A 24,992-nucleotide genomic window follows, 5' to 3' on the forward strand; every position below is an offset into this window, starting at 1 on the left:
GTGTTTTTGGTAAAACGTACAACATCTACAGTAAAGTAGTAATTGCTGAGTTGTCGCTATTTATAATTATATATTTTGTTCAGAGAATTAACGTTTTCATGTAATTTTTCCAGCTGTTTCTGTGCCTGAGGATGACACTTCTCAAGCCAAAGCACACATTTGTACAAAAAAGAGGGGAGATATTTCAAGATCCTCTCCAGTCTTTTAACACCTGTTCTTTTCGCCCTTTTTTCTGCTTCTTCTCCAATATTTGTTTAAATGAGATTCATGGTACATATATGAGTAATTCACTTGCAACTTTTCAAAAGCATAGGTCTAATTTGAGACAGGTTTATCCAAATTAAATCAGATGTAAAATATGTTTAACAGGAGGATTATGGGAGTGTGGAATCTATCAAACCTAAATTGTGTCAACAAGTAAATTGTAGTCTGTTAAATTAAGAGCATGTGTTCCTAATCCAAACCAGCTGGGTAAGACTCGTTAATGAGCCCTACACCTGCAGTACCTCATCATGACATCAAGTAATGTATGGAGACCAGCGCAACTTCAGCAGTGCCAGTAATTATCTGCTCAACGCTGATTATAAATCTCTAATTCTTCTATAAAAGTCACTCTAAGTACATAAAATAACATTCCTCTTTATATGCATAAACTAACTGTAAGTTATGAGATAGCATCCACATCATCATCATCATCATCATCATCATCATCCTCAAACTTACCAGGCTGACAGACCAGAGTTCCTGCAGGAATCAGCAGAGGAGAGCAACCAGAGGTTTATAAGCACAGCGAGCAGTGTACATGCTCCGCCTGCTCAAGCTGCAACTCACTGATGCTCACAAAGGGCTGACGCGTGCATGTGTGTGTGTAGTAGTAGCAATCTAAATACACCGCTGAAGTTAAACTGTGTACGTACACACACACTGTGTACGTTACGTTATTTATAATTGAGTTTAAAAAAAGTCTTGGTAAAATATCAAATTAATGTTGGTTATATTAGGATGTGTAAAATCTGTCTGAGAAAATTCCAAACTTTGATTTTGAACTACTAATGGTTATGTTTATTGCATACGTGTGCGTTTTCTGAATGATTCAAAAAATGCCCTAAAAATATATATTTGATAATTTTCAAAGTCATTCATAAACAAGCTAAAGTCTTCTTAGATTCATTCCCTTGCTGGTTGTGAATGCTGATTTGGTAAGAAATGTAAAATGACAAGTTTTCTTCAGATGCCTGACTGAAATGAAATGCCGGGAATTATGCACATCTGCAGTACAAAATGTGTTGCCCACTGTGATCCAAACAGTATGATTTCTACCAGGATGCATAGTAACATTGCTGCCACATAGATGGGAATAAGAATCATGTTAATCATTGTGTCCATTTAAGTTTTTTCATCCAATTAGAGGGTTTCTTCCTGGCTCAGCCCCACTGGTTTGGCCAAATTACAGAAATGGTTGTGAAATGAGGAGCCACTCCTCTGGCTCCATCTGTGGTTTCTTGTTTCCAGTGGGTTTAAGGCGACCAGAATCAAAATTGCAGGCATATCAAAACAACATTGTTGTTTGTTTTCTAATTTGTTTCTGTTGCTCCATCACACTATTTGTAAATGTCATTGTGACATGTGACTCGCCTTCCTGTTGCGAAATGATCTACCGTCTGATAAAATGAAGCTTAAAATTGATAAAATGAAGCTTAAAATTGACACAAAACACAGAGATAGAAACAATATTTTAGGAAAATTGTAATTCCGTTTTATTTCATAATGCAGACTCTCATATGTAAAGGTGTGAATAGCTAGGAAGATGTTATATTTTCTCCTCTTAAGTGCATGTTCTTATCTCTTTCCCCCTGTTGACCTAACAGACCAGCGTGCAAAATAATAGTAGCAGAGAAACATGAAACAAAAATGATTCACAGTACAGTGCAAACAAGAGACACAATACAACATACAGTACAATGATGAAGGAGCCTGTGCCACACAAAGCAATAACACATATGAAGTAAGATAGTGCCGGTATAAGACATAATGTGCACACTCAAGAGTGGTTTGTAACATTTTTACACGTTATTAACATTACATAAGCAACATGAAATTGCATGCATGTATGATCATTTAGAATTTAAAATGAAAAATGATAGTGCTTGTTTTTAAAAATTAAATATTTTCATATTTACCCAAAATAATAGTATTTACTAGTCACAGCATTAGGAAGAGGGTTCATTAAAAAGAATCCTCATAAAATCCCTCAAAAAGTGCAACGCATGACCCAGTTATAAATCCAAATAACCACAGTGTTTTCGCCTCAAACTATTTGTTAGAGTAAATGTGCTGTTTATCCTCATAAGAATACTTCAGCTGTAATGAGTAACTCATATGCATGGGAGAGTAGAGGATTTCGGTGGTTTTGCATATTTATAGCATTTCTGTGGCTTACAATTGCCCCATTCTTGTAATGAACAGCCTCTAGATATCACTTTTTATGAGGTAAGATTTGTTAACGGAGTGCTTTTAGTCTTAGATAAAATAAACACAAGACCTGTAGCTGAATTTGAGCATTATGTTAATAATGAAGGCACAGGTTTAGATGCAAGGTAATATTCTTAAAGCTTATCAATGTAACAGAAAAGCATCTTTTAGATAGAAGTGATTTTTTTCCTTCTGTCTAGATGTGATGTACTTTAAGATTTTTCACATTACTATTAAGCTGCAACGTAGAGTCAATTAGTGAATAACCACTTTAGGGTAACCATTCAGCCATAAGTAGGGACAGTTAGCTTAAAAATCAGTGCTTACACATAATACAACCACATAGCACCAACATATTTACACTACAGTACAGTACTTCCTCCTACTCCTGTCAGACTAGTCTGACCTGTGACATATGTTCTGTATCCAGGTCAGGCCCCTTTTACATATACAGCAATTTCAAATCCAGCCTTAAAATCTTATTAACAACAATTTGTTATTGTCTGATATTATATATTATTCTCTTCAAGTCTTCTCAAGAGTTTTCACTGTACATGTACCTAATAAAAGTATGCACAGGCAACCAGAGTAGAGTTATGTTAAGTCTTAAGCCCCTGACACACTAACTAGACGGCCGACCCTCGGCAGAAAAGGCAGTTAGACTGATCAGTCTCACCGAGTTGGTTAAAAAAGTGCCTCGGAACACACCAAAGCGATGAGACGTAATAGTTCTCCATAACAGCAGGCGGTGCTAATCTGTATTGTCGCCCAATAATGAAAACCGGCAGCAGATTGGACAAACGTGTCACGTAGGTCTGGTTTCTTTGGAAATTCACAGCCAGACTGTCATGGCAGCTTGTTCAGGATACCCCTATTTTACTAAACTAGTTCACCGAAATGTGTTTTTGAAAACATTTTAAGTGAGAAATAGGCCATGCATTTATTGAATCTATCTTTGTTTCAGATCGACAAAGATCAGTTTAAAAGATTTTTGTCCAATTTTAAGAGACTCTAGTCACGCTCATCCCGCACCTTGTTTTCAGGTTAGCACTCTACCAATCAGATTGGTCATTTGAGTCCGACTGCCGTCAGTGCCCGCCTTCCGACCAAGCATGTCAGGTCGACCAAAATGAAGGCCGCCGGCCCCTTCAATGGACGACGGCACGGAACATACTGAACAGACTTGAGTCACCGACCTCGCCAGACTGTCCGACGGCCGATTATCAGGTTAGTGTGTCACGGCCCTTACAGCCAGTTTAGTGGATTCAAGTTGATGGTTGGGCTTTTCCCTGGTCCTCCACCTTTTTAATTGCTGCCTGAATCTTCGCCTGGTCTCCCAAGAGTTGTCGAGGTTTCACAGGCTTGAGGTTTTCATCCAGCTCAAGCAGCACAGGTATCCCTGTGGGTAAAGTCACACTGGCGATATCCTTATCCGATATACCTGTTGAAATAAGGACAGCAATATTAAGATCACACTAGACAAATTTGCCACAATCAGGCTTAAAAACTAATATGCATGAACGCTGTAATGAAATCCTGTTACAAAATGTTGCTTAATATTAAGTAACAGTCAATATGTCCAAATACTATGTTAAGGAGTGTCCTGTGGAACAAGAAGTCTCCAAAGCTTATGGGTGTGATAAAAGGTCAGCATGGGCATAATAGCCACAGCCAAATGTAACATAAACTCACTGGCCTTTTTACATAAGTTCAACTTTCCATTTGGGGAACTGAAACATGTCCTTCCTAATTCAATGACTGACAACTAGAAACAGCAGCCTGTAGAGTCTAGAAGCTGTTGCTGAATTCAACTGAATGCATTCACTGCACAATCACAAATGCTGAGCGAGCACTGTTTATATAGCTTGGGTCAGTTCAGTTGCATACCTTCCAGGTATTTCAGCAGAGCCCTGCAGCTGTTTCCATGAGCAGAAATCAGCACAGTCCTGCCTTTCCTTATCTCTGGCACCACAGTGCTGCCCCAGTATGGCAGCAGTCTGTCCAACACCTCCTTTAGGCTTTCTGCTCGGGGAAGGTTCTCCCTTGGCACGTCACAAGTGGTGTATCTGCGGTCATTGTAGATTTCCAGGAAGTACGGGTGGGATTCATCAATCGGAGGTGGAGTGATATCATAGCTCCTTCTCCACAACTTCACCTTTTCCTCTCCGTGTTGTAGAGCCATCTCCGCCCGGTTGAGGCCAATCAGGGAACCATAGTGGCGCTCGTTCAGTCTCCAGGACTTGACCACGGGGACCCACTCCTGACCCATGGCCTCCAGCACCAGCCATGCTGTCTGGATGGAGCGACTGAGTATGGAGGTGAATACTAAATCAAACTTGTAGCCCTGCTCCTTCAGGAGCCGACCACAGTCTTGGGCCTCCTTCACCCCATCCTCGCTTAGCTTCTGGTCAACCCAGCTACAGAAACGGTTCTCTCTGTTCCAGGCTCCCTCCCCATGCCTCAGTAGAAAGAGTTTGTACTTGGACATCCGAAGCACCAGCAGCAGCAACCTGCAAACGTTCAGCAGAAATGAACAATAAAGTTATGCAGTTGGTGATAATTAAAGTGAAACTATATTATTTTAATACCATTAATCTGCAGCTTACAGTGTATTGACTCACTTAGTCACAGGTCTGTTTATCTGATTTGAGACCAGGGGGCTTATTTTTATTCTTTTAAGACAACCTCTAACCTTTGAGCCAGCAAAAGGTTAGAAGTTGTCTTAAACGAGTGACAGGCTAAAGGCAGACATCTACAGCAATTGCCCTTTTTAACTAGCTTTATTATTTGGCTGGACATAAGACAATCATAGATAACGTTAGCTAACTACTATGCACATATATTGGAAGCTGCTGCAGAGCATAGTAGCAAGCCTGAGAGGATGGATAAACGTGTTGCTATGCAAATGAGCATTACAGTAGCTAGCTAGCTATCATGGCCGTTCAGACCGAGGTAGACAAGACCAACGTATGAAAAACAGAGCAACAGGCCTGTAACGTCATTCCAAAATAATCAGAATATTGTGAAAATGTCGTCTTACCCTGTTTGGGTTTTAAATCCGGTCTAAGGGTAGCTAGTTCTGTCGTAAGTGTTCACCATAGACAGTTAAAGAAAGGTGGCCATGTACAGCAGTTGTTCCCGTGAACGTTGATGATTGGCATTCCGTTCTTCAAATCAGAATGTCCAATATCACAAGAGGGCGGTACCTTTGTCAAAGTGAATGCCCAAATTTGGATTGGTAGTAACTGCCAGGCATGTTCACGGTGGAGGAGGAGGAGGGGGAAGAACTGAGGACCGTTATCCCTCAACCATGGATGTATTGAAGAGGTACGTCCGCTAGCTAACTGTTGATGTTTTGATTCTGGTTTACAGTGTGGAAATGATTTATGATGTTTGTAGGAGAAAGACAGCAGTTTAAGGCATCAGAATTTAAGGCAGAAGGAAGGGACAGTTTATATAAGCTACAACGTTGACGTTACCCGCCTAAAACTATGCAGGTGTTCGGAAAAACAGTGAGGAGAATGTAGCTAAATCAAACTTATGTCAGTGTTGAACTTCTAAAGACCAAAAATGATCGTTTAACCACCGGTTGTGGGTAAATACTAATGTACATTAAAACTACTTTAAAAGTTAACAGTTTTTGCATGATTCATTTAAGTCAGGTTTTATTGTTTAAACCTGATTTCAATACATGTCATTGCTGCATTCATTCACACACTTGTTTTTGTCGTTTAAAAGGACAAATTGGTTTATTGATTTAATTCCACATGAGATTGGATTTAATTTAACCCAACTAGGTCTCAGCCATAGACTGTATGGTCTCAACCCCAAAACGTAACGGTTCACCTTGAGGCGGGGTTAGGGAGTAACTCTACATTTGACCATAATACAAGATTGGGCTATGTAGATAATAATCTCGTATCACAATATGGCTGTGTTTTATATATTAATAACAAATGATTATAGGCTAATACATTTTGGAAAACCAATTGAGAAATTGTAAATGGATAAAAATGTAATATTGTTATAAAACAACCCTGATTTTAGATTTGCAACATGTGCGCACAATAATGTAATTCACCAGAAAAAGCACAAACTGTATGGAAAAAAATCTCTGACGGTGGACAAGCAATATCATTAACATTTTATTATTTGATGCACAATTTATAACACTGCTTCTCATCATAATGTCTTACTTTAATGCCACATTCATTTTCCAGGATGCTAACTTTATTTGTCTCCATGAACAAGTGACTGCCAAGTTTAGCTCCCCCTGGAATGTGTATTCTTTCAATCTAACAGAAACATTGTTTTTCTTTGGATAGCACAAAGATACACAGAAATGTTCATAGTCTATGTTGTCATCTTAATGTAGGCCATGCATCAAAAGATACTTTTGTTGTCAATACAGGCAAAGTATAAATTGCACAAATGTTAATTGATGGTTGATGAAATCGATGAAATGATAATTGTAGACAAATCTGCCTTTTCTTTGAGCCTTGCCTGTTATTGTAGCTATATAGCAGAGGTCAAAAAGTAACATCATAACATTACTAGACGTGAGCCAAAAGTGGTATTGTGTTCATTAATTCATAAGGAAGCTAATACTACAAAACCAACACAGTGATATTATATATACTTATATTTTACCATAGTCCATCAGACACTATGTAAAAAAATATATGTATTATATGAATTATCATAAAGGTAAACACCTTACCTTTTTCTCATTTTCACAAGCTACTTGTTAACCTGGTCTTCACCGTCATTATAGAGTGAAAAACAGTCTTATGATCCACTGTTTCCACCTGTTTTATAGAGCAGCAAATCTTTACAGAGTAATTCAACCTAAACTCTACTGCCCAGCATTAAACAGCTTCTTTCTGCCCTCCATACCAGACATGGCGTCCACGTTCTTACGCCAGTCAGTCACTTCCTCTTTCTGTGGGGAGAAAAGATGATTATTTTGAATCAGCTCAGTCTAATAAAAACATGAGTACTTGTAGTCATTTTGTATACCACAAATAGGCATACAATATAGGGAAATATCGTAATTCATGCTTGTTGATATTTAAAGAAGAATGATATTCCTTCCCTAAACATTGTACACTAATATCTGTACTACTGCATTCTTACTTCCTCTTTTTTGAAACATATTAAATTAAACCTTCTTAGGTTGTGTCATTCTACGTTTAAGTTCATTTCAAAGCATTTTAGCAGTGCCTTTTCTATCTTTAGCTTTAGCATCCTAGGTTCCATCTGCTACTAGGTCAGCAATCTGATTTTTGTCAAATTTGGGGTCAAAGTGCTAAAATTAAACCTGCACTCTTGATGCAACCAATGTATAATGATGATGCAGAGGTAGTCTATTTAATCAAAACTTCCAAAGCTTCCTTACCAAAACTCGGACTCTCGAAATCAGCACTAATACTATAGTAAGTAGACTATCCTCATTAAAAACAGCTGGACAATGGAATTAAAGTGACACAACATAATATGATGTGTGAGTTGCAGCCAGCAGCCCTTACCTTCTCCTCCTCTTTCTTCACAGTCTTGAGGTTGGCCTTGAAGTCCACAGACTCTTTGACCCTAGAGCCCAGCAGAGCTCCCAGCATGGCGTCAGCAGACACCCTCACCCTCTTCAGGGCCGGTCTCTTCATCTTGCCCTTCAACTCAAAGATCTTCTGAGACAGGTCTTGTATCTTTTTCCAACACAAATGACAAACCAACCCTCAACATTACCTTGAATATTGTTTACATGCAGTATGCATCCCTTAAATTTGTGTAAAAATGTATAGAACTTAAATGGTCATTTACATATGTTACATACCTCCCGACTATTTTTTGTCACTTTAGAATCAATGTCGTACCGCTCTTCATCAACCACATCAATTTTCTGGTGTAGCTCTTTGCAAAGATTCTGTGGAGAGAAACCTTTAGTGTATAAGGTGTTTAAGTACCAATTTCTCTGAATGCAACTGGTCTGGATAACTTCACTGACACACAGTAAGACACCATGCACAGTGCAAAATGTGTTCAAGCAGTGTACCATATATAATACCACAATATTGATTAAAATAAATTCATGCCACATTTGTTGTAGAATTGGTATGATCTGTAGATTAATCCAAGGACTTTGCTGTGTGTAGTTTTCATTGGAAGTATTTTACATTGAGGTCTGCAGATTATTCAGACTAACTGAGACATTGTTCTTGCTATTAAGGTTTCTTTAATGTAATTTTTTTTAAAGCTTTAAGCACTTCAAACTCAATTTCATTCACCCTGATTGGCAGCAGAAGTCTCAGTGACAGATATCTCAAAAACCAAAAGTAATAGCTTGCGGCCAGTACCATAAGGAGGAGGTGGGGGAAAATCATTTGCATAAAGTCTTTAGACAGTGTGTGATATGTGATTTAATGTTGACTTCCTTTAGAGCAAAAAATCAACAACAAAAATTATTATGTGGATTCAAATGCTTTAATAACAACTTATGAATCTACCTCTTGTCACCGTGGGATAGAGGGAAACGAAATTTTCGATTTCTTTGTATGTTTTGACATGTGAAGAAATTGACAATAAAGCTGACTTTGACTTTGACTACCTGTAGTTCTTGCAAAGACAGGCCTGACATTTGCAGTTTTGGGACTCTCTCAGAGAGGGTTCTCTCTCGTTCATCTTTTCTGAACTGCTTGTCATTGTCCAGCATAGTCATGGCCTTCTTTAGCAGTTTGGTCTGGTGCAGATACATGTACAGAATTACACCTCAGTCAACCAGGCAATTTATGGTTTACAACACTTAAATAATGTAAATTCTTGAACAAGAGTTTTACAGTACTACCCAAGACTAACACAAAGTTACACATAAAATACCTTCAGGAACAGTCTGCGCGATGCAGTGATCTTTGGCTTTGGTTTCTGGAAAAGAAGCCGTTATACGTGTCAGTATACTGGTAAAACATTTCAAATATCCAACATTAATATTTCTGTACTGTTTTTCATATTTGTCATGTCATGGTATGAGTCAACAAACACACAAATTACATAATGAGTAGAATATGACTTTATCCCTTTATCCTTTACTTATTTAATTTTTTTCTTGTGATTATATTATATACAAGTGTTAAATCAATCAATTCCACATAAAGTCGAGGCACATATTTGTGGATTTGGAGTGCAGAATATGTATAACAAGTCTGATAATCCCAACTAAAGTGAAGTCTTTAGTTCTACAACTGATGCAATTAATTCATAACTGAAATTAAGTTTCAGACGTTATAGTCTGTCTGTCACAGTAGAATCAACTCACCGAAGACCTATCGAGTTAGGAAAGCGATGTCCATATTTTAAGAAGAGAAACAGAAAAGGTGCAATTACATTTCTCGAATTTCACATACTAATATTTGAATCACCGTGTGGCGAAAGTAAATTTAACATGAGTACTTACCCTTCAGACATGGTTGCAGTTGTATGTGTTGCCCCCTGTTAAATCTATCTTTAAAAAAGGAAGAAGACAACATTTTTGACATAACAGTACACATACAGAAAAATGCTAAATTCATCACATCTGATTGAGAAATTGTGCAGTATATACTAAAGGTTGCTGCTCCATAACAGGGGACACGAACAATCTATGACATTGTCTAAAGGTCATTGACTTAAAAATACTTTCTCAAACAAAGACAAAAATACTTGTTTTAAATGAGCACACACATAATCAATCAAGACCAAAAAAGACAGGATTCATGTTGCTTTTTATTATAAAAAATGTTAAATAATAAAAACAGTACTTATCATTTAATAAGCACAGAAACATTTCAATTCCAGGTTGAAACAACACTACAACATTATAAGCAATGGGAATAGGTTGCAAATTGTAAGAAGAGATAAATCAATTCCACATTGTGATCTGTTATTTATAACTCGAGCCAGCTGAAAAAAACTCTCCTCTCTGATTTACATATAAAGATGTTCCTTTCTAAAATGAGATACCTTTAATTTGATTTTTGTTTTAAATGACATTTGAGCAAAATGACAGTTGTAAGAAATGATGACTAAATCAACAGAAATGCTGTTTTAGAGTACAAAACTCAGCCTTGTTTTTCAATGCTGATAAATGTATTATGTTTTGTAAATTTTTAGCACAAATGTTGTAATACAAAGCCTTCATTTGTTATTTCATCCCTTCATGTTCTGTAATATTTCAAAATAATACTCCTTACCTTATGGTGACAAATACTCACGGGCGTCTTTTTCTGAGACGAGACGGGGAGAATCAGGGTAGATATATAGATTCCAGAGCTCATGTGAGTGGCTCACTAAAATAGACCCTCTGTCCTCACCATTCTTGCACTGCGTCTCTCATATCCAGTATGTACGAGGTGTGAAATCTTATTGGGACTGTCCACCTGTGATGCTTTCTTAGTTTATCCGTCTCCTCAAGAAGGACAAGGTCAAAGTTTGAAGGAGCTTTACTCCAATATTATGAGTGTGAAATTTAAGTTGATTCCACATACAATCCAAGGCGATTAATGAATTACAGTGGGGCGCCCTGCTAGCTCACCTGGTTGAGTGTGCACCCATGTACAATGGCTCAGTCCTTACCGCAGGGGCTTGAAATTACACAGTGAAGGAAAACAATGCCAGGATTGGGATTTTTTTATTGAGAGAACACTAGTGGTTTCATGTTTTGATCACACCAAATATGAAAATAACATGCTTTTACTGCAGTAACCTTAGCAAACACTGCAATAACAGCCAATACATTTAGAATTTCTGACAAGCTGGATGGCAATAAATTACACATAATGAACTGGCAGTTGTTAATGTACGAGGGACAAATAAGTATGTTTCTCCACAGTCACCATATGAGACTGTAGGTCTGATATCCTGTGATGGTTTGAAAGAGTTATGCTGCCATCCCAAGGCTACAGAGAAGAACTTCTGCAAACAGTCACTGCATCACTACAAAGCAGTTAATGACAAAAAGCTGTCTAACAATATCAATATATTAAACAAATTCTGAAATCAATCATTTAAAGAGCACTTGAAGCCTATAGTCCTTCTTTAAATAAACAATATCTGTTGTCTTCCCTTCATTTACAAAAAGCAAGCATATCCTGGTTTTAAGGGCTTTTGTCCTACCTACATTTCATAAATTGATTTAAAATAGGTAGGATTAAGATAAAGAATTTATTATAGTAAGATCTCATAAACAAAAGTAAACGTTTCTTTAGTTGCCGGAGGCATCAAACAGCTTCTTCCTGCCCTCCATACCAGACATTGCCTCCACATTCTTACGCCAGTCAGTCACTTCCTCTTTCTGTTGGAAACATAGAATATCACAGACAAAACAGTTAAGATGAAACTGATCATTTGACCAAAAACAGTGGTTACCTGAAGGTTTCCGAGACCCTAAAGCAAAAACCAGGCTTACCTTTTCCTCTTCCTTCTTGACTGTTTTGAGGTTGGCCTTGAAGTCGATGGACTGTGAGTGTTTGGAGCCCAGCAAAACGCTCAGCATGGCTTCAGCTGAGATCTTCACTCTCTTCAGGGTCGGCTTCTTGAACTTACTCTGAATCTCAATGATCTTCAGGTTCATGTTTTCAATCTGTCCGGGGGAATAAATTGAAAGAAAGGATTGTGCTGTTGCTATTCTACCACTGTGAGTCAAGTACATCATATTACCCTCACTGCTATTTGTTTATTTACATGAACACAATGTAAAGGAAAAATACCAAGATTCCTAAATTCTTCCCACCAGTTCACTTTTTCAAATCCATATATGGAATTATGACACTGGAATGTATCAATAACACGGGTAAATAATCCAAAACTGTGAGCAAATGTTATGTAATGTCCGTTTTCCTGGAGCTTTTAACCAAATGTTGCAGTCTTCCTCGGCTGATGTGGTTTACTCAGATGAAGTGGTTAAAAGCTAATAAGTAGACCTTGTGTTAGGATTTTTTGTCAAACTCCTAAATTCTTTAGATTTTGTTGTGGATAACTTTATACTATACTTTTATAAAATGTTGAGGTTCAAGGAACAACTGTATGTTTGTTCAAGGTATTCCTCAAAAGATAGTTCTTTTAAGATTGTACCAACCATACAAACACTCTACAGAGTAACACTAGTACTTTACAAAACAAAACAAAAAAAGTAAAGCGTATTTGAACAATCACTGAAGGAAAATAAATAAAATATGCAAATAAAACAATTGTTAACATCTACTTTAACCCTTGTTTGATAATATGGGATTAGTAAGTACTATGTGATTGCTCAATACCCCATATTTGATATATAGCCAATCTTACCCAAATGTATTATTGGTCTAACCCAAATGTATTATTGGTCTAACCCAAATGTATTATTGGTCTAACCCAAATATGGAATATAAATGTCGCTGCATCTGGTTTTGTGTTTCATTATATCATCATGTTTAAGCCAGTTAAATAATGTAACTCTAGAATTATTATGGAGCCTGCTTGTGTGCTCAAGACAAATTTAAAATTTTCAATTCCCTTCTGTTATGTCTTTGTGCTGCCACTTGGAGGCAGTGTTTGTTCACTTTCCGCCCTTTCATGTTGTGATGAGCAGCTCACCTCCTTGTCATTTTTGGACACCTTGAGGCCAATATCATACCACTCCTCATCTACAACATCAATCTTGTGGTGTAAGTCTTTGCAAAGATCCTGTAAAGAAAAGTAAAAGACACTCCCTAGTGGTATCAAAATGAAATAATAAACTAAAACACAAAATAATATATTAGTTAGTGATGATGTACTGGAAGATTTGAATAAGGTTCAATACCTGAAGCTCTTGCAGAGACAGACCAGATATATTTAGAGGAGGAACTCGTTCTGCTAGAGCAACTTCTCTCTCCTTCATCTTCTGCTCCGTCTCCTCCTGCAGCATCTGAGCAGCGACTGCCAACAGCCTTATCTAAGGGAAACAATTAAAATAGTAGATGAAAAGGTGTTTTTTTTCACTGTAACTTTTATTCTTGTGTTTTATGTGTCCTAATGTTTCTATTTTGTTTTTAACTGTCTATTCATGTGTTTTATTAGTTTTTAATGTTTATGATTTTTAACTGTTTGTACTTGTGTTTTATCTGTTTAACTGATTTCGTGTAAAGCACTTTGAATTGCCCTGTTGCTGAAATGTGCTATACAAATAAAGCTGCCTTGCCTTGCCTTGCCTTTTTTCAATGTATTGGAATCTCTAGACCAAATAGATCAAAAGTCTACATACTTATCAAACAATGTCATTAATTGTCATTAAAGTGACTTTGGGTCCTTGAAAAGAGCTATTCAAATTTAATTTATTATTATTATTAATATGGTAACCATGATTATGATACAGTACATCCTTCAATAAAAATATGTATACCTAAATAACACACATGTAAATGCATACTGCAAGTCTAAATAGACATCAACCAGTTGTCTGTGGTTTATGCAAAGAGCATACAAAGTTATGCACTCTAACATCTTAAGTCAAATTCTTCATAATAAGTAGATTCATGAAACAACTCAGATAAAGAAGAATTTACCTTCAACCCCAGCCTTCGAGAGGAGGAGATCTTTGATTTTTTCTATAATTTTACACATAAAAATTATTTAATACCAAGCACATAATACACGGACAGCACATTTGCAAATATGATTTTTGAAATTGCATTAATAGACAAATAGTGGACTGAGAAGGGGGCTTTAAAATTATGTATGATAGATACTCACAGGTCTGTTGGAGCATTAACGAAAGAAAGAAATTACAAATTAACATAATGAATACATTACAATACATAGTTTTACAGCATACAGTACCTTGAAGCTACCAATGATCACATTAAAATAAACCAGAACTGATAATACTCACTGATCAGCCATGATTGTCTCAAATTCCCACTCTACAATTGGACAAGTAAAAGAAAATGAAACGTCTCTTTGCAGAGAATAGAAACAGAAATCTTTCACCTTTAATACATTTTAAATTGAGCTGTACGCTGAAGACTGATGATTTTTTTAACCTCTCTGGTCAAAATATTTCACACACTCTAAAAATGTATTGGCCCATTAAAGCTGCACAGTTATTTACATTCACTGATTGTTCCCTGGTTTAGTTGGGTTGGGTTGGAAAGCGGATTGGAATATTTTAAGAACCAAACTGTTGTAGTTCACATTTTGCTTTTGTCATCAAAGAATAATATAAATGGAGTTTTTTTAAATGAAAAAATCTGGATAGTTTAATGTAATTACGTAACACAATGTAACAAATTACGTTTGTACAACTAAATTAAATAATTTAATAGTTAAATTACAGACTTTGATTTGCTGTTTCATATACATGCATTAGTACAGGATACAAACAATAATAACAAAAACTTACTATAACTTTAAAAGCATTTGTGTCATATGCAAAGTGCTAGGTCAGTGGTTGTGTTAGCATATCTCACAAGAGTTTCTGCATAGGTGACAAAAAAGTTGAATGGCCAGATAATCCACAGGCATGTAAACTGACAACAATCAATTTGATCACAATATCCAAATACAACCGAGTAAATACGAGACGCTAATCTGAATCAGACTTTTTAACCAACTGTTAGTTATTGTTTTAAACTTGTAGCATGCTGAGAAGTTATTCCTTATTTACACATCTCAGCTCAACGCCTCAACATGCCTACCACACCAAGTTTACTCTAATCTGCGAGTACCAGAATATAAGCAACTCTGTACCTTCTTGAAGTCGAACAGCTCCTTGAGCCTCCAGACGTGTGAGGGAGGCACCAATTGACTTTCTGAGGGAGAAAATTCTATCAGATTTATAGTGTCAGCGAAGAGTGCAAACGGCTCACCAAAATAGACCCCTGTCTGTCCACCAACAGTGACATTTACTCTTGCACATAGCATCTCCGCAGTATCAGACAGGAAAGGAGGTAATAAAACTTCATGTATGGGCTTACACATTTGGATATCTGGTGTAATTTTGACAACACCTGTTATTGTTGGAGGTGACACTGACAATTTAAAGAGACATTGCCCACTGGCCGACAATGCTGAGTCAGTGTCACACATTAACATTTGACCGGGGCCAACTTGTTAGAGTTTTGATCAATCTTTATTTTTAGAACAAACAGCACAGTCCAAATGAGAATATGGACCATCTAAAGGTGTCCATCTATAGGCATCTAATAGTTTCACCAGCTGAGACCAAAGAGGTTTTTAACAGCCATGTCACATATCTCCATTTCTAGCGACCATGTGCTATTGCTTTGTTCATGTCAATTTGAAAATTCGTCAACAAAATACACAATGAAAACATTGAAAATGAATTAGCTTCATACTCTTGCATCAGTTTTAATGGAGTACTTTTCTTACTTTCACCACATCAGAAAAGTAAGAAGCATTTTCATGTTCAGTGCACATCTTCTATCCTCCTTGCTGGCATGTGTGTGATGGCAGAATATAATAGCCTGATAATATTGCAGGACCACCTTTGAGGTAAGAACAAAGCCATAAGTTAGTCCAGTTTTTTTAGGGGAGCAGAAGAACAAGGACAGGTGCTGGTCAGGACTTGATGGTTTGTAAACTGAGCCAGCCAGAGTCCAATCTGTGTCATTGTTGTAACAGGGAGTCAAATGGCTCAAAGGGCTGTGACTTATGCCCTCACGTAAGTAGGTAGGCAGCGAACGATTAAACAAGAATAATGGGGTCAAATACTATTTTCAGATCACTTCTTGTAGTACCCTGAAGAAAGCCATTTTGTGTCAATTTGCGTGGGTTGCTGCCCAGTTCTTTTTCAATGTAACAGTTTGATGTTAAATATCCATTTAAATAAAGGCTTTTTAATTTTTCACAAGAAGAGTACCTTTTTTTTTTTTTGGAGTTTTGTGTTCCTTTTACAAAGAGCACCTTAATGATTTGTTTTTAAGTTTTAAGCACCCCAGACTTTTCTTTTTTTTTTCTTCTTCACTTCTTGTAGTAGTTGATTTAAAGGAGTATTTAAACAATTTAATGTTGCACTTTTGCGCAAGAGACAAATTAGACTGGACTAGAACGGTGAAAACTGATGCAGAAGAAGCTGAGATATCCTGTTAGTCCTTATAACGAGTCAAGCTCCAAGAACACTGAGGCCTAAATTTCCCTTATTGCATCTAACAGCATCTACATATTATGTTGCAATCACACAATATCATCAAAACCTTTGGAGTGCTCATGTTTGATTACCTCGACTGCAATCCTTGCATTTAAATCAGTTCTTCAACTAGTGAAAACGGATACAAAACAGTGTATAGCTTCTTTCAAATTTGATGAATTGATTGTGTAAGGGTTTATATTGCATTTCTTTTTAGATGTAACTGCCACACATATCTGTAGTTTTTTTATCAAGTGGGAGAAATTGACGCTGTCAGAAATTTGGCTGACATACAATAAGTGAACGTGTACACAGCATTAGATCCCTGTCAAGTAAACCTCCTTATCTTTGAAATCCCCACTTGAAACCACCACTTTGTAATGTAGACTTTCTGTCATCAAACCCAAACCGAGTAACCCTGATGACATCCCTATGACATTCATGGGTTTATTTATCACACTTGAAAAACTCTTGGCGGTATGTAACTTTTTAAATAGGCCAATTAGTTCTCGCATTGACTAGTTAGCTGACCTTTATCTGTAAATCAGTGGAGTTTTGCTTTAAAAGTGTTTAAACAATTGGTTGATAGTTGCTGATTAATGAATCAAGTGATTGTATCATTTCTAATCATTGTTTCTAACAGTAGTGTTGAATGGTACTTTGTCCTCTGACAGCTCCCGTGTTACTTTACTGAGGGGTTTATTGCAGCCCTGAACCTGCGACCTCTCTTATTTTTGGACGTTCACAGTTTTTTATATGAAAGTTACGTCTGCTTTTGATTTACAGATGATGATATACTTCTCAGCTGCTTCTGTCGACAACCTGGAACTATAAATACCAACTGGTTGATGTTGTGTCCCAATCTAGTGGATAATGAAGTAGATGAAAAGAGAACTCTAGCATCAGTTTTTTGTGTTGATTAGAAGTATTTATTATGAGGACATAAGACACACAGCAAATCACACTATATGCTTATCTGTAATGTAAGTGTAGACAATTTAAAAAATGACAAAACCACAAAATGACTACAGAATATAACTGATTTATGTGCAAAAAATACTCAATTTCTTTGAATTTAAATATTTTTGCATATTGCAAATGTTCTAAACATGCACTATAAATACTTACACACACTTATGAATACATTGTTGCCAATTGTAAGCAGTGAGAGTAACTTTACTTCCCTCTCTTTTCTTTAAAAGAAAATTTCCATCAATTTAACTCTACTGCCCAGCATTAAACAGCTTCTTCCTGCCCTCCATACCAGACATGGCCTCCACGTTTTTACGCCAGTCAGTCACCTCCTCTTTCTGTTCATGAGAAGAAAATAATTCTCAGTGTTACTGTACTTAACACCCAAAAATAACATGAGCAATACCACAGCATTGTGCCATAATTCAAATCGATCCTGAGTTTAAAACCAAGGAGTCAATTGAGCCTGACATAATTAGGATTTTTTTTTAAACAATCTACTGTTACAGTTGCTGTACTTACCTTCTCCTCCTCTTTCTTCACAGTCTTCAGGTTGGCCTTAAAGTCCACAGACTCTTTGACTTTAGCGCCCAGCAAAGCTCCTAGCATGGCGTCAGCTGAGATCTTCACCCTCTTGAGAGAAGGTCGCTTCATTTTACCCTTCAGCTCAAAGACCTTCTGAGACAGATTTTCAATCTGCCAGAAACAATGAAAAATGTAAGTACAAAGTACAGAGCATAGCCACCTTTAAAATTGTTTTAAAAATGATAAAAAGCACACTCGGTAAGACAATTCACAATGTTGCTGGTAAATTCTAATGAAACTGAATGTGAACAATTAATAATGCATCTTGTTATCAAGAAAAAACAATTAATACATCCATAAAGTAAAAACAGAATTAAATCCACATGTAAGTCAAATGAATATGAATAAACATGTACCTCCTTGTAATTTTTTGTCACTTTGGCATCAATGTCGTAGCGCTCTTCATCTACGACATCGATCTTATGATGCAGATCTTTGCACAGAGCCTGCATCAGAGAAATATATTATATTTTTGGAACATTTATTGATAACCCTGCAATCCTCTGGCATGTTGCACATGTCTATGTTTTTCTGTGTGTTGATGCAACACACTTGTAATTTTTGAAACATTGGAGCCCCATTGTCTTTTATTACTACTGTGTAGATGGTTACTTGTTATGTATTGAATGTTAAGCTATATTTTGTCTTATAGTATGTATTATTAACACAGGCCCTTCCTTCCAGCAGAAGTCACTCTTTAAGCCTTGTGTCTTCCTTGGGTCAAATTTAACCCATTTTCATCGTTTTCATAGTTATTTTTATTATTAACACGGGTTTCTTTCAACCAAATTGCCCAAAAATTATTCTTTAAATGGTTTCTAAACAGTATCCTGACTAAACTATGACATATACCAGTCTCAACATCCTCTGATCTTTTTTTCTCAAAAATTAGGTAACATGTCATAGATTAGGTTTGTATACCATGAAATTAAAGAAATGTTGAAAAAAGTGACAAAAACTTTTAAAAAGCGTCAATAAAATCGAAAAATGACAATAACTAAATTTTAAATTTTGACCCAGTTGGACAACAAGTCCATGGTTGACAGGATGACAACACAAGGGTTAATACAACAGTTAAATGTATAGCACTGCTAGCTGTTTCTGCAACATGAGCCATCACTTGACAATTTTCCGCACTTTGCATATTTATTTATTTATTACTCTATGTCACCTCCTACTGTGCATTATGCCATTTCTATTCATTCACATCTTATATCATCGGTGTATGTATTTTTTACCTGTCTGTTTATTATAAGGATATTTATAGTGTACATAATATTACTTTTATTATTATTATTATTATTATTATTATTATTATTACTCTTATTCTATTTCTGGTAAAACCTTTTGTATATTTTTTGTGCATTTCTCTTTTTATGATGTGTGTGGATTTTTTTGAGCTGCTGTAACAAAGGAATATCCCCAGCGTGAGATTATTAAATCTTATTTATTTATTTATTTATAAATTTGATCTTATCTTAAAGGTTCCTCTTGATTAATGTCTGCTAACTTTCCAAAATCTAGGACCTCTCCTCTAATGCACCTACTGCACTGCATTTTATTGATTGACCTGCACATACCTGAAGGTCCTGTACGGACAAACCAGACAGTTGAAGTAGAGGGACTCTCTCACCCAAAGTGACTTCTCTCTCCAACTTCTTTTCCTCCTTCTCCTTCTCCAACATCACAGCTGCAATTTTCAGTAGCTTGGTCTAAATTGAGAAAGAATTATTCACTTTTTGGCACAGATAATTGCTGTTTTGTGACTTGTGGATGGTGTTGTAAAGTTTTATTTGCAATGAATATAAGTAGTAAAGACAAAGAAGACAATACCTTGAGAGCCAGTCTGCGAGATGCAGAGATCTTTGACTTTTTCTACACAAAATCAGCAGAGAAGTTTACAGTTTTACTACATACATACAATCAAAATTAAGATTTGTTTTAGATAAGCTACACTAATTATATGGATAACTTACCTGTCTATGGTGGGTATGATGATGTGGATAGAAAAAGGAAAAAGATAAGAGTTAGTATCAACATGATAAAGATCCAAAGAATGACTCTAATTTTACAAATACTCATTTACATGAAAAAGAACTTACCCTTCAGACATAATTGGTTTTTGTCTGTACAAGTGAAATAATTCATATTAAGTTCAGAAAAAGTACATCACTTAGAAACAGTATTAGTTGTTGCAGTAGTAGCAGCATGCTGTATAGTAGTATTTTTTTCTGTTTAACATGTACAAGATGTGCTATAAACACACATGAACTAATATTTAATTAGTTTGCGATTCATGAAACAGTATTTATTAATACTACTCATATGTTTATTCGCCTCTTGTTGACTGGGCCAGAGTCATCCAGACTTCGGTATGGCAACATACCAACACTAAGCCTTTTAAATTAGGAACACTGCATGTGTCAGTGCTGCAGATTGTTGGAATGATATTCCTTTTCTATTACCAGTTGGAGTTGATCCAAATTTTAAGGCAGCCAGAAACAGAATATACATAGCAAAATGTAAGTTTTCACCACTTGTGAAAACCACTTGTTTTATCTCCTTTGTTATGCTGGGAATTAATTCCCTTGAAGATTCTTGTCACCTCTCTATTAAATCAACGTTTCTGTGGCATTTGTTAAAATTATTAGAAATTAGTAAGTTTGCCAAAGTGCACATAATCATTTGAATAAATGCATACAATGTACAACAAAGTAAATAGATATACCTGTCTTATTTTGGTCTCTTAAAGATCAAACTATATATATATATATATATTTTACGGTAAATTTGCACGTTTATGTTTTTCCATTGGCCTAATAAGTTCCCTGCTATTCTTTAAATTGTTCCATACATATCTATATATATATATATATATATATATGTATATGTATATATATATCTATATATATATATATATACACACATACATTCTTAAGCCACAGATCATTATAATAAAAATCAACATACCTTTCTTAACTTTGCAGAAAACTTGTGAAGTTGACCAGTAGCTCTCTTTAAATAACAAGAGGAAAATTCAGGTCTAATTGACTGGGCCCTTGTTGTCTTCTGTGAGTGGCCAACTAAAATAGCCTCTGCTATCCTGACAGCAAGCATACTGTACAGAAGTACACTTCTACATGGTATCCCCCAGCACCAAGTTAACCACCACAATCCCATTGCATGAATACATCATCATGATTATCTTTGTTATTGAATAACTGGAAAATAAAAGATTAATCCTGGAATTTAAACAAACCAAAGAAGCCAAGCAGTAAAGTTGTTATGGTCATTTAATCAATCCTCACATGTATTACAGACTACCTGGACAGCGCCATCCTCTGTGTAACACAGATACTGCACTTTAAAAGACCAACTCATAAAGCTAATCAGCCTTTTCTTTCGCACAATTTCAATATGCAAAGGGTACTGTATACTATACAATTTACAGTGTATGATTACATCCATGGCATACAGTGGCATTTTATACATACATGTTTACATTAAAGCACGATTAAACTATTTAATGCTGTATAATCTAAATGGTGCATTTATTGATTCTTTTACAAGTGCCTGTGGTTGATATCATTCTTTACAAAAACAAGTTTTATTTAATCTTGCAATGGAAACTTCTTAAATCTGGACAATAATTCTGAAACAAAGACAAAGGGATTTGATTTTTTTTACTTGATCATTGCAAACTTAAGGTTTACTTTAGGAAATATGATGTGTTACTGATATAGTAGCACCTTCTTATTTTCCTGCATTAAACAGCTTCTTCCTGCCCTCCATACCAGACATGGCCTCCACGTTCTTACGCCAGTCAGTCACTTCTTCCTTCTGCAAAAAAAAAGATAGTTTGTGATCTACTTTGTCATGCAGTTTATTTTTGTGGGGGATTGTCTCAGTCACCAGGTTTACCTTTTCTTCCTCTTTCTTCACTGTCTTAAGTTTGGCCTTGAAGTCAGCCTTCATGAGTTTGGAGCTGTCGGAGCATGCACCCAGCATGTCCTCTGTAGTTTTCTTCACCCTCTTCAAGTTTGGCCTCTTTGCCCCCTTCAGCCCAGCCATCTTCTGAGACAGCATCTGGATCTGTGATACAAACATCATACACTTCAACGTCCTGACAGGTCAGTAAATGTATGATCTTTTATTTGTGTCTTTCCTGATTTAGTTTGACTGTACCTCTGTGTCATTTTTGACTACCTTAACCTCCATATCATAACGTACTTCATCTACAACATCAATCTTACGATGTAGGTCTTTGCAAAGATTCTGTAAAGAAAAATTAAACCAACAGTCAAAATGTTGTAGAATAATAATGGCTGAATCGGCAGGATTTACTTTGCTAGTACCTGGAGCTCCTCGACTGACAGACCTGACAGCTTTAGTGGGGGGTAGCTCTCATTCACAACTCTTACTTTCTCCTGTTTCTTCTCTTCGCTTTCAGTCACCAGCATAGAAGCTGCCCTCTTCAACAGTTTGGACTGTTAGATAGTAAAGGGGTAAAAAGCCTTGATAAAAAATGTGGCATACCGTTAAATACTGTTCGCACATGGCCTGAAGGTCCACAAGATCTACCTTTAAATGCAGCCGGCGTGTTGCTGAATATTTTGGCTTTCTCTGAGAGAAAGACAAAATTAGTTCATACATCCAATAGAGTAATTAAAACAGGCTTTCACATATATGTTTGAGCATAAACTGATAGATAGATAGATAGATAGATAGATAGATAGATAGATAGATAGATAGATAGATAGATAGATAGATTGATGATTGTGAAAGAAATTGACTCACCGGTCTTTATCAACATGTGACAAGAAAAGTAGAAAAGAGGTATAAATGTATGTTATTATTTAATATACAAATGGTGTACATAATTGTGGCTCCATTCATAGATTACAACTCACCCCTCAGACATGTCTGCAGTTTACAGTACCTTTGGAGCAGAAACAAAGTTTATTTACACTTATAGATAATTATAGGGAGTATTATCAAAGTCTCAGTAGTGTTTTCTCCAGGTCATGTAAGTGATTAATCTAACTACAGTAGGTCACAGTTTATTATATTGAATTGTCCTCAGGGGACGTATATACATATTAGTATTCAGCAGAATTTCTCCAGGACCAGACAATTCTTCCTATTGTTATGGGAGCTGATGAGGAGCCTGTTGCACGGCTATATTTAGCCTCATTGCCACCGTGCTTTGCTGTGTCCCAGCAGCTGCTGTGGCCTTGATTGTGCCAGAGAAATGTTTGGAAGCTAAGACATAAAAAAACAGTTTTTAATTTGAATCCTTTAGGATCCACAACACTGCTTGTTTTCTGTTTTCCTAGATATTATTCTTTTTATCATATCTCCTTCCCTGTCTTCTCACTTTCTTTGGCCCTCTCTTTGTAGCATCATACTTTGTGTTTTTCATTTACTTAACTACAGCATTAATATTAATAAATATATGCCACTGTCACAACACAGTAATAAATCCAATTTAGAATAAGCCAGCCTGACAGGGTGCGAAAGTCAAGGTAAACAAGCCAAGCAGCAGACAATTCCAAGAAGCCTGCAGTGCTGCCCCTCCACCCAGCTGGTTTCCAGTTTATACGAGCAAGCCATCATCACCTATCACACCAGCTTTTCGCCATAACGATGGGTCAAGTGTACTGTTACCAACCACTAAGACATTGGGAAGCGGTTCAAGCTTCAGGTTACATTTCTTCACTTTGAGGATCAAGAGATCATCATGAAGATTGAGGTGTCGTAGAAGTCAAAGCTGGAAAGCCATGTTCGGAAAGTTACTTTAAGACCTTGACAAAAGTAGTGGCATAGCAGAGATTCCCTCACATAAATACCAGCCCCAGTAAATGTGCTAGGGCATGCTCATATGTGGTCTTTATTATTACCTACCTTAAAGCTGGACTCCACTTAATCTAAATAAACACATGGCTGTAGAGACTTAGATAGCTGGACTGCTGTGACAGCAAGAAGTAAGTAGTTAATCTTGCAGTGTCAGGTTAAAGAGCCCCTTTCAATGTCTAGAATAAATATGATTGACTTTTATTTTCTTGTTATAAATATCCTAGGTTGAATCTTTGATTTGAAACTTACCTTAAAGGTGAGAGGAACTCAGAGAGGGCAGCGACTGTTGAGTCAGGAAAAGAAAAAGCACTTCATGATTATTAGTGAAAGAGTTATGTATTCAAAGTCTCATGTGAATGGCTTACTAAAATAGACTCCCTGTCCACCTGACAATTGCTGCACTCACAGTGCAACCCTTTTTGATTTGCCCTCAACCCGTGACCCATTTATCTCATGTGATGTGAAGGGCACACCTCACACATCCCTCACCTAAATGGCAGCTGACTTATCCTCTCTGCAGATATCAGACGCCCTGAGTGTGTTAGCTTTTGAAGATGTGTCATGGGGTGTACTGGCAGAGGCTAACACGAAAGACCAATTGTTTGAAATATGCCTTTTAAAGTCAGTTTTTAAAAGTTGACAATTGAAATTGTATTAAGTTAAACTTAAGTTAAACTAATGAAACAGTTGTTTTATTCTCTACCACTTGAAGGTGATGGCCACGTTTACTATATGAGGCTGTACTTTGACAGGAATGCTATACACGCAATATGTTTTCTCAATAGCTTTTGCACAATCCAATTAAACTTCATCAAACTATATGACTATTTATATGAACATTAGGTCAGTTGTTCACACAACTATAGTGATTTGTCATTGCTTTGGCACAAAAGGCATTAAGTACGCCCTGCAGATCAAAATAGTTTGCATTCATTTGCTTTTGAATCATGTTTTGAAATGCAGCTATCCACGTTTA

At 36.5% G+C, this 24,992-nt stretch overlaps 5 protein-coding genes and 1 long non-coding RNA gene across 11 annotated transcripts; 1 reads left to right on the top strand and 5 right to left on the bottom strand.

Annotated features, from left to right (window-relative positions):
* Window positions 1–1,729: 1,729 nt before the first annotated feature.
* On the bottom strand, window positions 1,730–5,732 carry bpgm (2,3-bisphosphoglycerate mutase). Of its 2 annotated transcripts, none has more exons than XM_032523258.1 (4): window positions 5,061–5,129; window positions 4,360–4,982; window positions 3,717–3,913; window positions 1,730–3,077 (listed from the first exon to the last, which is right to left on the bottom strand). In XM_032523258.1, the coding sequence occupies exons 2-3, from the start codon at window positions 4,958–4,960 to the stop codon at window positions 3,738–3,740; spliced, it is 777 nt and encodes a 258-aa protein (XP_032379149.1). In that variant the 5' UTR covers window positions 4,961–4,982; window positions 5,061–5,129; the 3' UTR covers window positions 1,730–3,077; window positions 3,717–3,737. The 2 variants fall into 2 exon arrangements, with proteins under 2 accessions (XP_032379149.1, XP_032379148.1); XM_032523257.1 differs by lacking the exon at window positions 5,061–5,129 and adding an exon at window positions 5,513–5,732 and having other exon boundaries at window positions 1,732–3,077.
* LOC116693937 (uncharacterized) lies at window positions 5,612–18,344 on the top strand. The gene is made up of 3 exons (XR_004333034.1): window positions 5,612–5,799; window positions 8,024–8,165; window positions 18,121–18,344. It is a non-coding gene; the product is annotated as an uncharacterized LOC116693937 (long non-coding RNA).
* On the bottom strand, window positions 6,600–10,840 carry tnni4b.3 (troponin I4b, tandem duplicate 3). 2 transcript variants are annotated; one of them, XM_032523263.1, is made up of 8 exons: window positions 10,692–10,840; window positions 9,917–9,964; window positions 9,779–9,785; window positions 9,343–9,387; window positions 9,074–9,205; window positions 8,303–8,392; window positions 8,001–8,174; window positions 6,600–7,414 (listed from the first exon to the last, which is right to left on the bottom strand). In XM_032523263.1, exons 2-8 carry the CDS (start codon window positions 9,925–9,927, stop codon window positions 7,328–7,330), a joined length of 546 nt encoding a protein of 181 aa, XP_032379154.1. In that variant the 5' UTR covers window positions 9,928–9,964; window positions 10,692–10,840; the 3' UTR covers window positions 6,600–7,327. The 2 variants fall into 2 exon arrangements, with proteins under 2 accessions (XP_032379154.1, XP_032379155.1); XM_032523264.1 differs by having other exon boundaries at window positions 9,917–9,960; window positions 10,692–10,819.
* On the bottom strand, window positions 11,226–15,308 carry LOC116693935 (troponin I, slow skeletal muscle-like). 2 transcript variants are annotated; one of them, XM_032523267.1, is made up of 8 exons: window positions 15,205–15,296; window positions 14,348–14,378; window positions 14,209–14,212; window positions 14,022–14,063; window positions 13,280–13,411; window positions 13,072–13,161; window positions 11,906–12,079; window positions 11,226–11,791 (listed from the first exon to the last, which is right to left on the bottom strand). In XM_032523267.1, the coding sequence occupies exons 2-8, from the start codon at window positions 14,356–14,358 to the stop codon at window positions 11,702–11,704; spliced, it is 543 nt and encodes a 180-aa protein (XP_032379158.1). In that variant the 5' UTR covers window positions 14,359–14,378; window positions 15,205–15,296; the 3' UTR covers window positions 11,226–11,701. The 2 variants fall into 2 exon arrangements, with proteins under 2 accessions (XP_032379158.1, XP_032379157.1); XM_032523266.1 differs by lacking the exon at window positions 14,209–14,212 and having other exon boundaries at window positions 11,232–11,791; window positions 14,344–14,378; window positions 15,205–15,308.
* On the bottom strand, window positions 17,566–21,339 carry tnni4b.2 (troponin I4b, tandem duplicate 2). Its single transcript, XM_032523265.1, has 8 exons — window positions 21,131–21,339; window positions 20,263–20,286; window positions 20,137–20,140; window positions 19,994–20,035; window positions 19,741–19,872; window positions 18,517–18,606; window positions 18,098–18,271; window positions 17,566–17,913 (listed from the first exon to the last, which is right to left on the bottom strand). The coding sequence occupies exons 2-8, from the start codon at window positions 20,271–20,273 to the stop codon at window positions 17,827–17,829; spliced, it is 540 nt and encodes a 179-aa protein (XP_032379156.1). The 5' UTR covers window positions 20,274–20,286; window positions 21,131–21,339; the 3' UTR covers window positions 17,566–17,826.
* A 96-nt stretch (window positions 21,340–21,435) lies between these two features.
* LOC116693931 (troponin I, slow skeletal muscle) lies at window positions 21,436–24,475 on the bottom strand. Of its 3 annotated transcripts, XM_032523262.1 has the most exons (10): window positions 24,266–24,459; window positions 24,065–24,129; window positions 23,071–23,099; window positions 22,958–22,961; window positions 22,742–22,783; window positions 22,516–22,647; window positions 22,346–22,435; window positions 22,082–22,252; window positions 21,910–22,000; window positions 21,436–21,812 (listed from the first exon to the last, which is right to left on the bottom strand). In XM_032523262.1, the coding sequence occupies exons 3-9, from the start codon at window positions 23,079–23,081 to the stop codon at window positions 21,914–21,916; spliced, it is 537 nt and encodes a 178-aa protein (XP_032379153.1). In that variant the 5' UTR covers window positions 23,082–23,099; window positions 24,065–24,129; window positions 24,266–24,459; the 3' UTR covers window positions 21,436–21,812; window positions 21,910–21,913. The 3 variants fall into 3 exon arrangements, with proteins under 3 accessions (XP_032379153.1, XP_032379151.1, XP_032379150.1); XM_032523260.1 differs by lacking the exon at window positions 24,065–24,129 and having other exon boundaries at window positions 24,266–24,475; XM_032523259.1 differs by lacking the exons at window positions 22,958–22,961; window positions 23,071–23,099; window positions 24,065–24,129; window positions 24,266–24,459 and having other exon boundaries at window positions 22,742–22,813.
* Between the last annotated feature and the right edge of the window lie 517 nt (window positions 24,476–24,992).

This window comes from Etheostoma spectabile, chromosome 8 (assembly GCF_008692095.1).
Source record: "Etheostoma spectabile isolate EspeVRDwgs_2016 chromosome 8, UIUC_Espe_1.0, whole genome shotgun sequence".
In the NCBI taxonomy this organism is placed as follows: Eukaryota; Metazoa; Chordata; class Actinopteri; order Perciformes; family Percidae; genus Etheostoma; species Etheostoma spectabile.